This window comes from Rhinolophus ferrumequinum, chromosome 2 (genome assembly GCF_004115265.2).
Source record: "Rhinolophus ferrumequinum isolate MPI-CBG mRhiFer1 chromosome 2, mRhiFer1_v1.p, whole genome shotgun sequence".
In the NCBI taxonomy this organism is placed as follows: domain Eukaryota; kingdom Metazoa; phylum Chordata; class Mammalia; order Chiroptera; family Rhinolophidae; genus Rhinolophus; species Rhinolophus ferrumequinum.
This window is the reverse complement of record NC_046285.1, coordinates 90,227,878-90,244,317: the sequence shown is the minus strand read 5'-3', so window position 1 is coordinate 90,244,317 and position 16,440 is coordinate 90,227,878. Positions and strand designations below refer to the sequence as shown.

General features: G+C 31.7%; 1 protein-coding gene across 2 annotated transcripts in view; it reads right to left on the bottom strand.

The window, feature by feature from the left end:
- Positions 1-16,440, bottom strand: part of NCAM2 (neural cell adhesion molecule 2) — a 457,120-nt gene that overhangs the window by 186,392 nt on the left and 254,288 nt on the right. For both annotated transcript variants that reach the window (XM_033135548.1, XM_033135550.1), the window contains exons 2-3: positions 6,735-6,809; positions 1,765-1,971 (exon numbers count right to left, since the gene is read on the bottom strand). In XM_033135548.1, the coding sequence (XP_032991439.1) occupies positions 1,765-1,971; positions 6,735-6,809 (282 nt within the window). The remainder of the gene's footprint in view (positions 1-1,764; positions 1,972-6,734; positions 6,810-16,440) is intronic.

Sequence of the window (16,440 nt, the reverse complement as noted above, 5' to 3'; positions counted from 1 at the left end):
CTGCCCCGCAGCTCTGACTCCAATTTCTCCTCTCTTCCTAGTCTCTGTGCTCCAGGCAAACTGTCCTTTTTGCAGTATCTTCAACACTCCAGGTTTTTTCATACTCCCCAGAATTTGCATTCTTAGATTTCTTCCGAGTTCTGCTGGACCTCTGCAGAGAAAATAGCCATCTCTCTCTTCCCATTTCAACTCTCTGTCTCTACTCCACTTAATTTCTTTACTATAGTATGCTATAACATGTATAGCTAGCATCTATGTAGTTTTTAAGCTCATTTATTGTTTGTCTGTCTCTGCTCACTAAAATATAAGTACCAAGTGGCCTGAGACATTTTCTGTTTTAGTCACTACTGAGTCTCTAGGACTTAAAATATCATCTGCCATGTAGTAGACACCTAATGTAATAAACACCTAGTGAATATGTACAATGAATGAATGTGGTTATTTATGCCTGATTAGAAATTTTCATGAGAGTAATCTGTTGTTCTTGCCAAGGAAAATAAAAACAGTATTTTACCTTCACAAATAAAACATCAGGGAGCTTGCTTGGCATCATTTAAAGTAATGTACACTCTTTCCAAACATTATGTCTATGAAGTGACTATTTCAATTTTTTTTCTCTGTATGAAATAGGTTCAGTAGGGGTCACATAAATAGTAAAAATTTCTTGAGGAACAGAGGGAGAGAAAAAGCCAAAGCAGGAAAAAAGGAGGGTAACAATGTGTCTACAAATTGCCCTGGTCATCAAAGAGGAAGTCATGCTGTGGCAATGCTTTCTTTCTCTTTTTTTTTTAAAAAAAATTATTTATAGAATGAAACAAGCAAGCAAGCAAACAAACAACAACAACAAAACAAAATAAAAACAAACACAAAGCTATAAGGAAGAGATGTCTTATAAATGTTTTCTAAACATTTTTATAATTTTCCACTGGTGGAAATGCTAACTACGTACCACATTCAATCATAAGGCATTGTTCTAAGCATTTTATGCAATGTTAATTAGTGCAGTCCTCAAAAATAATCTACTGTGCTATCTATTTTTTAGATGAAGAAACTGAAGACACAAAGGTTAGGCGATTGTGAAAGACCACAAAAGGAAGTGATGGAGCCTGGTTTCAGACCCAGAGAGTCAACAGTGCTCCTAAACAGGTTAATGATCCCTAAATGTAAGAAGGGGAAAGGAATGTAAGAAGCAATCCATCTCAAATCATAAACTAAAGTGTAAGCGTGGAAACCCTTGTTAATGAAATGTCTGGCAGTGAACAATCCAGCTAGATAGCATGTATTCTCCACGAGATGAGTTTTCAGCTTTTTCTCTGTCTACTCCTGTTCACTGACCCTCCCCCAGTTCTCATTCTAGACTGCTTGCTGCTATCACATATGCAATTCCATTTGCTCTACTCATGACCTTTGATTTTAGAGTGAAAAAGTACCATAAATTTCATACCACTAAATGAAACTACTGTTCTCTATTTATCTAGTGGATTCTTAATGGCCTGAGGACAGTAAAATATCTCCATCTGTATTATTCAACCAACATAATTGACCCCATCTGTAATGTTTACGGTCAACTATTACCTATTCTTTATTCTATTTTAAAGAGCCACTATGGTAAAACACAAACAAGCTGATCATAAACTGTTAAGGTCTTAGAACAGTGATTAGCACAGAGCTCTAAATGAGTTTTAGTTTTAATTAAATGTATTTTATTCTGTTCGAATTTTTACACGACCACAATTTCAATCAACTAATAAATACATGACTTACGGTAAATTTCCAAAACGACTGTAGCTTCTTGTGTCTGTCCTTTGGCGTCCGTTGCTTGACAACGATATATCCCTGCATCTTCTATATTTGCATTGTAGATGGTTAATCGTGACCTAACACCTTCTTTTTGCACCACGACCCTCTGTGTTGAAATTATCTTCTCTCCTTGAGGATTATACCAATCTATACTCTCAGGTTCACCAATTGCTACAAAGAGTCATGGAACAGAAATGTTTAAAAATTTGTTTCAAGTGTTTGTTTTCACAGTCTGGCATGTACTTATTATCTAACAACTTTTAACAATTTAGAAAAAAATGTAAATGAGAAAAGACTGGAAATCTGAAAATCTTACAAAATTGAAAGTAAACACAAATGTTAGAATACATGTCCATCCTTATTTAGCCAAAGTTGAGGATTCGTGCCCATTTGAGTAAGCAAAACCCGAAAGTTCCACAGGAAACATCTGGTACAATATTTAAGCTCTAATAGTTGAATCTTTACCATACTAGTCTATGGATTATTACTTCATTAAATTATGAAATTGCCTTGGACATGGCATCAGACACAAATTATACTTGATAGACACATATGAAAAGAAACAGGATTACTAACATGATTTCTTTCACCTGTTCCATTCTCTTTATTAGGGTCACGGGACAGAACTTCTTTCTCTGATAAAGCAGGGCTCATAAAAACGTAAATCTTCTACAAAATGAACTTTGGTTTTTGATAATACTAAATTCTGAAATAATATCCCAAGTTGTTATAGTTGTACAGATCAAGCCAAAGACTATTTTTAATATGAAGCCTTGATCCCTTTTCCCAATTGATATGCTTACTTTCATCATTTTAATCTAAAACTGTTAACTATTTAATCATATGATAATTAGAAAGTGTTGAAATGATACTTATATACTGCTAGGCAATTACAACCAAATCATTACAGAGTAAACATATATTTAAGTTTTCCAATTCAGAATCTAGGTTATTATCCTTTTTTTAAAAGCTGAAGCTTCCTGTGTTTGCTTTTAGTCACCAAAAAGATGTATTTCACCTAATTACTTGAAAGATAATTTGTGGAAGCAGCATACACTATTAACTCAAAAGTATCAGGGGGAAATGCATAAAGTTAGCTAACATCTGCAGGACCTCTTTGAAGAAAATTGTTCCTTCTTATTTTTTCCCAAGAAATGGATTCAGAAACAAATTAGTATCATTTCTATATCAAATTAGACATGCTGGTGCAAAAAGTATGAAAGAAAGTTTAGTTAAATCTTAAATGGATCTCAATTATGTTATCTTCAGCTTTTCTGAACAGACCATAATACTATAGTGGTTATAGGATACCTCATTTAGAGGAGGCATTTCATTATGTTCCTCCTCCATATAGAAGTCACAAAATAAAATTTAAATTAACATCACTTTAACTTTGGACTACACAAAATATTTTATACAGTAAATTATATAGGATACTTTGAAATATTTCAGAAATTTTATTCTGAATAATACGGTATAAAATTTGGTTATCATGGAGAATTTATTTGAGATTTTCAGAGAAGGTCATAATTCTTTTTTTTTTTGGCATCTCTAGTAAGTAATAATTTCCAATAAAACTTTTCATGTTATTTTATTGATAAGACTGGTATACTGACAAACTAATAAATACCATGGAACTTTTTACTTTCTTGTAAATGTAGTATAAAAAATCCTTTGCTATACATGATAGACTCTCATTTAGCTCTCTGAGGGTTTGATTACCTCTGACTATCCTAAATGTAAGACATACTTATTTTTTGAGTTGTAGGTGTCTATGTTTTATGACACAAGTAAACTTTGGAGTAGTATCAACATAGTTACAATTGTGGTCGAAAAAATACACGTGAGTTTTCTGCATGGGTTACCCACATTTTTATTTTTAGAGTCTTGTTTTATACTATATTTAACATAAATAAGGAAAGTTCCGTAATAACAGGACTGATCTTGGTTATCTTCATATAAAAAGAAAAAAAAATAATTGTTTTGCCTTATTATTAAGAGCTAAACAGTACCGCTGAACAAGGTTAATTCATATTTTCAAGTGATGTCCTAATTTTACCTTATGTAATAAAGAGGCAGTTACATTATATAATTTATATGATCATGATATGCAACTGAGAAAATAATACACTTTCATTTTCAAAATTGACTTCTAAATATTTCATTATTCTGTGATTATGTGATACTATGTGCATTTTTGTACATGAAATATAGATGAGGTGTAGAAGCAATGACCTACATTCTTATTCCAAAGTTCTGATGACACAATAAATAATGTTGAATCAATCTCTCCCTTGGTCTCTGCTTTTCTACTTCTCAATATACAAAAATATGCATCAACAGACCTAACAATTCAGACCTTTAAGAAGGCAAACATGTGAAGAATAATAACCTCTATTAGTTTTTCATAATACGTGATTAAAATAATGTTGAATCAATCTCTCCCTTGGTCTCTGCTTTTCTACTTCTCAATATACAAAAATATGCATCAACAGACCTAACAATTCAGACCTTTAAGAAGGCAAACATATGAAGAATAATAACCTCTATTAGTTTTTCATAATACGTGATTAACTTAACATAAAATGACATAACATATAATATATGTTATGTACAGTTATATGATAATATATAATCCATATACCATGGATATGTTATTTTGACTAGGTTTCTATTTTTATTTATTTTAATTAAAAAATAATAATAATAAAAAAAATATGCCATGACATTTTCAAGACTTTTATAATGCATTTTATGTCAGAAATGCCTATTTAAATCCAGTTTTGAATTGCTTACATATAAACAGAAACAGAAATGATTCAAAATTACTCTAAAAAGAAATTTTGGCACTAAATGAATAATTTTTAAAATTTTAGGTGTTAAGGTTTTTACAAATAAATTATGATGAAGGTAAGGAGAAGTATCATGTGTTCATTTATGAGTTCTATAGTACACTGAATTAGAATTTGATACTTAAGTATTTAAATGTCTTCTACAACTAGACTGCTATCTGTCACCATACATCCAAATTAACTCAAAATTGATCAAACAACTAAATATAACAACTAAAACAATAACTTACAGAGAAGAAAATATAAGTACTAACCTTGTGGACATTGACTTTAGAAATGATTTTACAATTTAGACCTCAAAGGAAAGGGAAGTAAAAGCAAAAAAGAATGGGACTGAATCGAACTAAACAGCTTCTGCACAGGAAAAGAAAATGTCAACGAAACAAAGAGGCAACCAACACAATGGGAGAAGATATTTGCAAACAAAACCTCTGATGAGGGGCTAATAATCCAAAATACATAAAGAACTCTCAACTCAACAATAAAAAAACAAACAACCCAATTAAAAAAGGGGCAGAATATCTGAACAGATACTTCTCCCAAGAAGACATACAAACGGCCAATGGATATATGAAAAAATGCTCAATTTCACTACATATTAGGGAAATGTAAATCAAAACCACAATGAGATACCACCTTCATACATGTTAGATTGGCTATTAATAAAAAGTGTTGGTGAAGAAAAAGGAATCGTCATATACTGCTGGTGGGAGTGTAAATTGGTACAGCCACTATGGAAAACAGTATGGAGATTCCACAAAAAATTCAGAATAGAATTCCATATGACCCAGCAATCCCTCTCCTGGATATCTACCCCAAAATATCTGAAAACATTTATCCATAAAGACATATGTACCCCTATGCTCAATGCAGCATTATTCATGGTGGCCAAGACATAGAAACAATCAAAGTGTCCTTCAGTAGATGATTGGAACAAGAAGATGTGATACACACACACACACACACACACACACACACACATATACGTGTGTATATATATGTATGTGTGTATATATACATATATGTATATGTGTGTGTGTGTGTGTATATATATGGAATATTATTTGGCACACACAATGGAATATTATTTGGCCATAAGAAAATATGAATTAGTGCCATTTGCGACAACACGGATGGATCTTGAGATTATCATGCTAAGCGAAATAAGTCAGAAAAAGTTAAGAACCATATGATTTCACTCATATGTGATATATAAAACTGAAAAAAACAAATTAACAAGACAAAAAAACTCATAGACACAGACAATGGTTTCTTGATTACCAGAGAGTGAGGGGGTAGAGGGGTAATAGAAAAGGGTACAGGGGATCAAATATATGGTGATTTGACTTTGGGTAGTGAACACACAATGCAATATAGAGATGATGTATTTTAGAATTGTACACTTGAAACCTATATAATTTTATTAACAAATGTCACCCCAATAAATTTAATAAAAAAGAGAAACATTAAATGTCTTCTGAAAAAGTTCTGCATATGTATGATGAAATGGAATGAGGTCCACATAATTTCCCATAGGTATTATGATATATGATATTTTTGATTAATAGTCACAGAAATCTTGCAGTTTTTTTCCTAATTAAATAACTATCTACTTTTTTTAAATCACTGTCCATGAGGATGGATTTTATTTGCTTTTTTCTAAAATTTTCAGCAGGTGTAACTCTAGTGCTATACACCATATCTAATTTATTTTTTTGCATTTTTACAAAGATAGCTAACTTAGCTATAATATTTACATTCATCCTAATAATATTTAGACAGGAATGATATTTGAATTGATTTAAGTATTGTGCATATGTTATATTTCATATTAAGCTATTTTCAAAATAAATGAGCTAATTTGTTTCACAGTCAAAATTAATGACAAAATTAATATAAACAAAATTCATATTGTTTAATATGCAAAATATGGTTAACACTTATCCAATCATTATAAACCCAATGATAACATAAGATATTATTCTTGGAGAATTGAGTTTTCATCACTTAAAATTTGCCAATATATACTAAATAATTAAAGCATAAAACGAGTTATCTGAAAATATTTGTAGAAATACGTACCTGTACATGTGAAGAATTTAGATTCACCCACACTGAGCTCTACTTTGCTAAGTGAAATTGTCACTTGAAGAAGAGCTGAAAAAAATATTTAAGTAACAATTGATTAGGTTTTTAACATGAATTCTAAGACTTTATTATATGATCTATAGACTACACTCCCCCCCCCAATTTTTTATTACTTGCCATAGCAGTTTTGTAAAATACGATCGAACACAAAATGTCTGTTACATTTTATTATGCATTTCACAACCAGACCAAATACAGGACTTATTCAAGCTAATATTCTGAAATGTGTTTGTCAAGTAAATGAGCAAATTCATACTCAGACAGATGTTTCAAATTTATATGCTAGGTTCAAATATGCTACAAGATTGGGCAATCACTAAAGAAATAATTTGCCTCAAATTTGGAACCTTGTTTGAAAGAGTAAACTCTAAACTGTTAATACAATAACAAAAATCTAAATTAACTACATTTTGACTATGTATGAAAATACTTCCATCAAAGGAGGCATACACAGAGCAAACCGGGAGCATTGTACAGGAAAAGGTAAATGAACATTGATTATCACAAAATAAATAAGTTAAGTGAAGCGATCAGAACAGCTGCACTAAAATAAAGGAGATGTTCAATAACTTTGTTCTCAAGTTTGAAATAAAAAAGCTGAATATTCCATAATTTTAGAAGATAATTGAAATTGTTTTAACACAAATTGAAAGACTTATAATTCTAATCATTTGATGGACAAGATAGTGTGACCACTCCCTAAAAGCTCTATGCCACTGTTCCTGCTTCCAGAAATGCATACCGAGGTTTCAGTAAAGTAATGGAGCCACAAGGAAAACAATGTAAAAATTAGAGTAGACGTCAGCACTGGGAATTTGTGGATCATAGTAACCAAAAGATAGGCAGATTGCACAGACAGAGTTTCCAAACTTGTCTAGAAAAAGAGGTGCTATAGAACACCAGATAACACTAGAGCAAAATAAAATTCATTTTAGTATAAGAAAGATAGTTATAAATCAGCCCACTGGCAAAAGGGAAATGACAAGGAAAGTTGTCTCAGCTACCCTGTGTGGGAGGAAAGTATTTCTCCTTAAAAAACCACATTTCTGCCCTATGCCAGGTTTGAGATTTTAACTATAAACACGTAATCTTTGGAAAACCCCAAGCTGAAAAATTCAACTAAAAAGCAGTGTCACATGTGGGTGTCTCACAGCTCAGAGACAGAAGTAAACAGAAACCCCATTTCAGAAGAACTATAAATACATGAGTCGGCCCAGACTACCCAAGATTTTTAAAAATGAAGTTCTCTCTAACCTGAACTCATATTCTGACATAATAAAATGCATGGTAAGATAAGGTATTATGAGCAAGAGTCAGGTGAAATAACCATGAACCATGAAATCTCAGCAAATAGAAAGAAACGAAGGAACAAGACAAACAAACAAAAACTCATAGACACAGACAACAGTTTAGTGGTTACCAGAGGGTAAGGGGGGAGGGAGGTGGTAGATGAGGGTAAAGGGGGTCAAATATATGGTGATGGAAGGAGAACTAACTCTGGGTGGTGAACACACAATGTGATATATAGATGATGTATTACAGAATTTGACACTTGATACCTACCCTGTTTCCCAGAAAATAAGACCTAGCTGACCATCAGCTCTAATGCGTCTTTTGGAGCAAAAATTAATGTAAGACCCGGTGTTATATTGTATTTATTATATTATACCAAATATTATATATATATATGTGTGTGTATATATATTATATATATATATATAGTATATATATAATATATATTATATTATATATCTAGTCTTACATTAAAATAACACCGGGTCTTATATTAATTTTTGCTCCAAAAGATGTAATTTTACTATCCACTGTCACCCCAATAAACTTTACTTTAAAAAAAAAAAAAGGTTTGGACTAAGAATGTAACATAATTACGCTGAAAAATGTTTAAAGAAATAAAATGTAGAATCAAAAACATGAGAAAGGAAAACATTTATCAAGGAATACTTGTCAAATGTGTTTAAACACTTTAAAATATGTTTCCTTGTATTCCCTATCATCAATTGATATATTGCTTCTTTTTCAGGAAACCTATCTGGGAAACAGGAGGGGCCACATGACTTTCAATTCTTTCCTCTTAGTCTTAAGTCCTGTTTTGATTCATGATTGCTTAATACTCAGTGCTTGGCACATTATATGAGCTCAACAAGTCTTCGATAAGTCTAATATTTCAGAAACAGATTAAGAAAAAGCACAGAAGTGAGAATAGAAAGAAACCAGTAGAACCAAGAAACAAGAGAGTATTTAAAAGTTAAAACAAATCGAATTTCAGTGGTAAATTCACAGAAGAGGACTTTTGAGAAGTAACTAATCCCGTCAGGGTCAATGGGCAAATTGCAGAAGTTAAGCAATTTGAGATTGCAGTTATAAGAAGCTTCATTCTAAAGAGATGGATGGGGTTTGGGGAATGCACTATTCTAGGCATGTGGTCAGGGGTTTTATAATTGGGGGAAGGTTCGGGTATACCTATGGATAGAAGAAAAGAGAAAATTTTCTCTTTAGAGAAAATTAGTAATATGGTTCAAAGACAAAAAGGAATTAGGATTCTGTTCCTCTTTCTCTTTCCTCCTTTTGCTTTCTCCTTTACAACACCATCGTATTTCATGGCATCGATTACCTTTTCTCCTTGGATCTTCAACTTGCCCAAAATATAATCCTGCAATTCTCAAACCCTCAGTTAGCATTCAGTTGGGATAGCGTATTTTAATTTCAACTTTTCTATGTGCAAACTAAACTCATTCCTCTTTCACCAAAAATTATCCATGTTCCGTTTTCGGTGATTCTCAATCAATTTTCAAGTATTTGAGATACAACCTCTGAAATATCACTTGTGTGCATTCTTGTTTATTCCCAACACTCTTTCCCTAATACATGCACTCATTAATTTTAACGTGAGGTATTTATTTTAATATGAGATTGTGATGTATCAGATTCTAGGTTTATTTTTTTCTGATTTCATCCCTTTAATTTCTCTTCCCATGAAAGTATTTCCCAGGCTGCTGCATGCGTTTCTAACACTGTTCAATTTTACCTTCCCACTTATTCAAAAGTACTCAAAGTACATTTGTTTTGTCCAATGAATTAATGATTATACGACTTTTAATTGAAATAAAACTTACCATTCCAAATTTATTTCCAATTATTCCCTCCCAATGCTTTTGCAGCTATAGTCAACAATGAATGAAATATCCCTGCCCCTTCTCTGCCGACTAACTTTCCCACCGCCTTGCATTTGCTCAAACTAGTTCCTCTGTCTTCATTTCCCTTATCACATCCCCTCATGGCTGGCCACATTCTATCTTCAAAGCAAAACTAACATATCAATAATTTTACAAAACATTCTTTGATAACCCTATCAATGGCATCAACGAATAAATAACTCTGATCAGGAGGCATTTTCACTAAACAAATGAATCTTACATTGTTGATAATTATATTCAGTTCTCGATCTTATTTCAGTGTAAATTCCCAGAAGTGAAGGCTCATCAACCTCACTTCTGTTTCTGGTAAATGGATGATACATGAACACATGGCACAAAATGGACAAACTCTTACCAAGAGCTTACTGTACACAATGAGGACAGTATTAACAATATACAATTTTAGAATGACTTTGTCGCCTTAAATTGACTTTAAATATATCAGAGAGTTAGAGAAATGTCTGCCAGTTATTACTTAAATAATTCCCACCTTTGACCTTTGAAGTATATTTGCTTTGCTAAGGAACAGTTTATAGAAAAGACAGAACTTTAAAGATAAAGGCACTTGAAAAGTCAAATATAGTTCTGGACAATTTTACTCTGATTTGTTGATAGGTGTAATAAATAACGTATATTCTTTGTAACAAAATGAAATCGAGCTTAAAATTAATTAGTTAATTTATATTAAAATACTTCGTTAATTTTTCATTTAGTACAATCAATTCACCCATAAATCAGGACCATATTTTTAATGGACATTTTGATAACAGTGCTACATTTCAGTTATTAAAAGTATATAAATAAAACTCATAATTCTCTAGTTTAATACATTTGCCAAAGGGTAGATTTGCTCTAATTGATCTGTACAGATTCATTAAAACATGTGCATATTAGGAAAAATCTGGAGAACTAAAATTTAAGGCCAAACCTTAATCATTGCTTTAGTTATTTAACATCCAGAATTTCTTGTAATCATTCTTGACCCATGGTCACCTCTAACAGACTCATTTTGGACCCAAATGTCAAAAGAAAATTAAATACTTTTCTAAGGCCAAAAGTGTTCAGAGAAAAGTGGACAGGAATGATATATTTGATATCTATCCAGTTAGTTACTCCATCATTTCTGGCATTTCAATTTAGGCACAAAGAAATGAAACTGGATAATGATATGGGGACTTCATTTCATTTAGAAAAAAATGATATTAAGCATTTCAAATTAAAACTTCTACTTAGGATCGGGGTTTGAAATGTATCAGTAACATCCATTGATGCTGAAAAGTCAAATTTCGATGTTTTACTTATGTATTTGGAATAGATATAATGACTTTGAAGAAAACTGTGAAGGACATAATGCTACATAGATTCACTACATATGAGGAACATTATTGATTAAATGATGGCATTCCTTATAAATCAGTCGATTATATTTTTGTGTAAGAATTTGGATTGGATAGTCAAAAATGCCAGCATCATCGCAAGAGATTCTCATTTAAGGTAAGAAACGGTTTTAAACTCACAGACTGAAAAGTGGAGCCATGATAAATACATGTTCTGTGTGAACTATTCTCAAAGCCATCCATATAATATCAATCTTAAAAGTAGATTTGAGTAAATTAAACATTTTTCTACCCAAATCAGTAAATATGCATTGACTATATGCATTTTGCTAATCATTCTTTTAAATGCTATGGTATATAAAAATAATAAGCCATAAATTTATAATTTATTTGGAAAGATTAATAGCTAAAGAGATGAATGATAAAACATGATGATGTGTATAAATTACAGACATTATGAGATTTACACTCAAGAAGACTTTATAGAGGGCAATAAAACTTAAAAAGATAAAGATAGAGTAGATATTGTAATAAAAGAACAGAAAGAGGGAGGATATTCCAGGTCAGGTAGGACAAAAATGTTCAAAGAACATCCAGGAAATAATCAGTAGATCAACATAGATGAGGTTGAGCTCATGTAGAATACTGGTAATATATTATCATTGGTGGAATAGTCTTGAAAAGACATTGGAGGATCTCAAAAGCTAAAGTAAAATGTTTGAGTTAAACTTTTGCCCACTAATTATTTTTAAATAGAAACTAACAAGACAAAATTGACATTGAGTAAAGATTAGTCCAAATAAATAAATATAAGATGACTTACAAATTGAATTAAGGGGACAAACACTTCACATGATGATGGGATCTAAGATGGCTGGTGGTAAAGAATATGGAAAGGTGGAAATACATGTAACAAAAAATTAATAATAGGAATTATCTGTGATTAATTAGAACACTAGTGAAAAAGGGAAAAGCAAAAGACGTTAAGATTTTCTACTTCAGTGAAATGCGAGTCACCAACGTGAAAACAAATTTCAGAAGAAGAGCTAATGGAGGGGAAAATAGGTAGCTATAATTTATTTCGTAAGTGAAAATTACTTTCAAAATATAACATAGGCAACATTTTAACAAAAATAACAGCTATCATTAAAAAAGTCTGAATTCATATTTATAATTTAAGTAAGCATACAAATCAAATAACAGATATTCAAAAGCGACATTCTTAACTTACAGGAATAGAAATGCAATGAAGCCATTGATATTTTTAAATTCCACCAGGAGGCCAAGAGCCCTTTACAATTTGATACATTTAACATGGCATTTAAAATGACCAGTTCATCACTTGAAGAGATTTAAAAACTGACAACTTAGTCTATATGCCTAACACAAAGCGGAGTTGAATTCACTTAAAATTCCATCAGACATGAAGAAACAGCTTAGGCACTGATGTTTCTTGGTACAAGGACCTGTAACATTTTTCAAGCAGGTACTTTTCCCCCTCCTTGGCCTCCACATCAAAGGAGTTAGAGAATTAATGAGCTTACTTCATAATTACAGAAACTCTCAAGGGGTCTAATGCATAGAAGAAGGTCCTTATAATTTATTGATTCTACCAAATTAATATGACTTTCGCATTGGAAACATTTTTAAATTTTACTTTCTTTGAGAGAATTATGTACATAATTTAATTATTCACGTTTTCATTATTAAATTTTCATGTCACTGTACTACAACAGCCAAAGTGGGTTATCAGGTCTTGGAAATTGCCACGTTGTTCAAGAAAACTCAGAATTTTGGGATCATTTAAGAAAGAAGTACTCAAACCAAACATTTTAGGAAATTTGATGGCTGTGAACATTTTATCAGAATTGTTTTTTAAATAAATTGTTCTACCTAAGTTTACCAAAGAATTGACTTTTTTAGTGTAATTCCTCTCCACCTCCATTTTTTTTTTTCTTTGTACTCAAACTTTTTCCAATCTTCTCAACCCAAGTTAGGAAAATAAATAACTCAGTTGCTAGATCACCTGGATTCTTCTAAGAACAACTGGTTTGCCTCATTAACATTTCTCTTTCTATTGGTCCCTTGTTCTCAAGCTATAGCCAATGTCTAACCACATTCTTCTTAAAAATTAATAAAAAATGAAACAAGCAAAAAAAAAAAAGAAAAAAAAGAAAGAAAACAAAAAGAAAAATCATTATTTTCCATATCTCTCAAACTACCATGGCATATCCTACTTCGGTTCATTACATTGTTTTTCAAAAAACAAAAATAAAAAACAAAAAACAACAAAAAAACAAACAAAAAAAAGAACAAACTCTCCAGGTTCCTAGTCATTATTTATTCTATGACAACTTACTTCTGTCTTCTTGATTCAACTGATTAACTTTGTTTTTCCTAAAGTCAACCACAACCTTCTAGTTTTCATAGCCAATACAATTTTTTTTTTTAAATTTAACTGAGGATAAGTCACTGCTGGAACAGTTCTTTAACCCTCTCTATATATCCTCTGCTCACTTTTCTGATTATCCCTATTTGAGTCTTTTCAATTTCATCTCTTCTTCCGCATATGCTTTAAATATTTGTATTTCTTAGTAATCTCCTTTTGGTTTTCTTTTCTTGGAATTCTACATCCCTTCCTCTACTGCAAACACATACATCATACTTACTATTTGCTGGGCACTGTTTTAAGCAGTGCATTTAAAATAGCTCTTTGCATGTTTAAACATGCAAAATAGCTACGTAAAATAGCTACGGCAATTTTAGAGATGAGGATGTTGAGGCAAAGGATGGTGTCACAACTTGTTAAGGGCCACTCATCCAATGTGTGGTAAAGCCAGATTTGAACCAGCCATTTGTGCTCCATGTCTGTGATCTGAACTGCTTCAATAATGCCCTTTATACATATACATATATATATATATACACACACATACACACACACATATACGTATATATACATACATATACATATGTGTGTGTGTGTGTGTGTGTGTGTATATATATATATATACATATATATATATGAATTTTGTGTGCATGCCTGTTTCTCTACTGGAGTATTTATTGTTGGAAAAAAATATCTTATTCATCTTAGTTTGTCCACCGAGCTAAGGGTCTGGAAAAGATAATTATATATATATATATATATATATATAAAATGCCCAGGATAATTAGGCCCATTGTAAACAATCAAAACTCACTTTCAATTTGCCCACCATCCTGTCCATATATTAATTATAGATAAAATGTGTGTGTAGGTGTGTGTACTTCCCTATCATCATTTTTGAGGTCTGTAAACATATTTGCTAATACCTATTATACTTCTTTACTTTGAAAAAAAAGTTTGCATTTCTCAAAGTCAGCATATCAAAACCCAAGAACATTCTCTTCCTGTCTTATCCCATTCTTTCTTCTTTATCTTAAGTTATGCTATTATTATCTATTGAATCCCATTCCCATTAAAAAAAAAAAAAAAGAAGCATCCAAGATTTGTTGAACCTCTTCTCTCTGACATATAAAACTCATGAAATACAACTCACTTTTCCTTTAAATATGGTTCTGTTTTATTCTCACCATTGGTAACCTGGTCTAGTGAGTGGTCTAGAAAATGCACCAAGTCGGGTATTGGGGTTAGGGTTCATGAGAAACATCTGAGGAAGTGTGTGTGTGTGTCTGTGTGTTTCTGCTGTTCTGCATTTTGTTTGTTTGTTTTGGTTTTGATTTGGTTTTGGACCCATCCCTAGAAACTCTAATTTAATATATCTGATGTAGGACTTAAACTTTTTTTTCTTTTTATTTTTTAATTAAAGTTTATTGGGGTGACAATCTAAAATTTAACTAGATCACAGGCTGATCCATGTGAACTTTAAAATGTGATCAGCACTGGGATGTACTGTGACAATCCAACATATTTACCATTCTGTAATAAAAATATACTTCCCATTGTGTATAGACAAAACCCAAACTCCTTCACAGCTAACATGTAACATCTTTCACAGTCTGGCCATGACCTGACTTGACTCAACTTTATTTCTTGCCACTTACCAGGTATGAAAGCAAAACCAAATAAAAATAAAACATACACCATAGTTCAACTATGAGGAAATTTAGCAACTAGGCCCCACTTTCCTATATCTCTATGTAGTTTTGAATTGTTCTCCTTATTCACTGGAGCCTTTTCTTTTTTCTCATCTTAGGTCATGCCTATCACTTCTTGTTAAAGACTTACTTGAGTCCTCCAGGCAGTAATCCATACCCTTCGGTATTTTCTAAAATCCTGTAGTACTTTCTCTTAGAGCACTTAATGCATTGCATTAAAATATGTTACAGATTTTATAATTGTAATAAGCAAAGAAATTAGTTTCCACATTATCTTGAAGACATTATATTCCCTTATTCACGTCCATTTAGTGCTATTCTATTTCCCTGTAGCAATTAACATATGCTCAATTTTGTGTGCATGCCTGTTTCTCTACTGGAGTATTTATTGTTGGAAAAAAATATCTTATTCATCTTAGTTTGTCCACCGAGCTAAGGGTCTGGAAAAGAGTACATGCTAAAAGAGTCCATGCTATTTTAAAATAAAGTAAATAAACATTTATTTATATATTTCCATGAATGTTTCTGTTGGTTAAATCCAATAAAAAGCAGTTTTAAATCTATTTTTATTCTCTGTAGACTATTTTATTTTTGAGAACATATACCTTGCCAAACCTACAAAAATTTGCATAAAGTAGTGACATACTGACTTTTGAGTAAAAAGCTTTGATACAATGTGGTTGTTCAGCAATTGTGTGCATGTGTGTTTCAATTCAAACAGGAATTCCACAAGTGAACATAAAATGTACAATATGCCATCCAAATTACGGGTACTCAAAAACTACCTCATATTCAAAATAGGCAATGCGAACTAAAAGAAGAGCAAATCAGGTTTACAAAGGAAAAGAGAACTAAAAGTGAGAAGATTTGTAAGGAATTGTTAAAAAAAAAAATGATGAGCTTGGGAAGACCATAAAGGTGAGGTCATATATATTTTATAACCATTACACTCTCACCTGTCATTGAACCATAGCACTAAGCAAAATT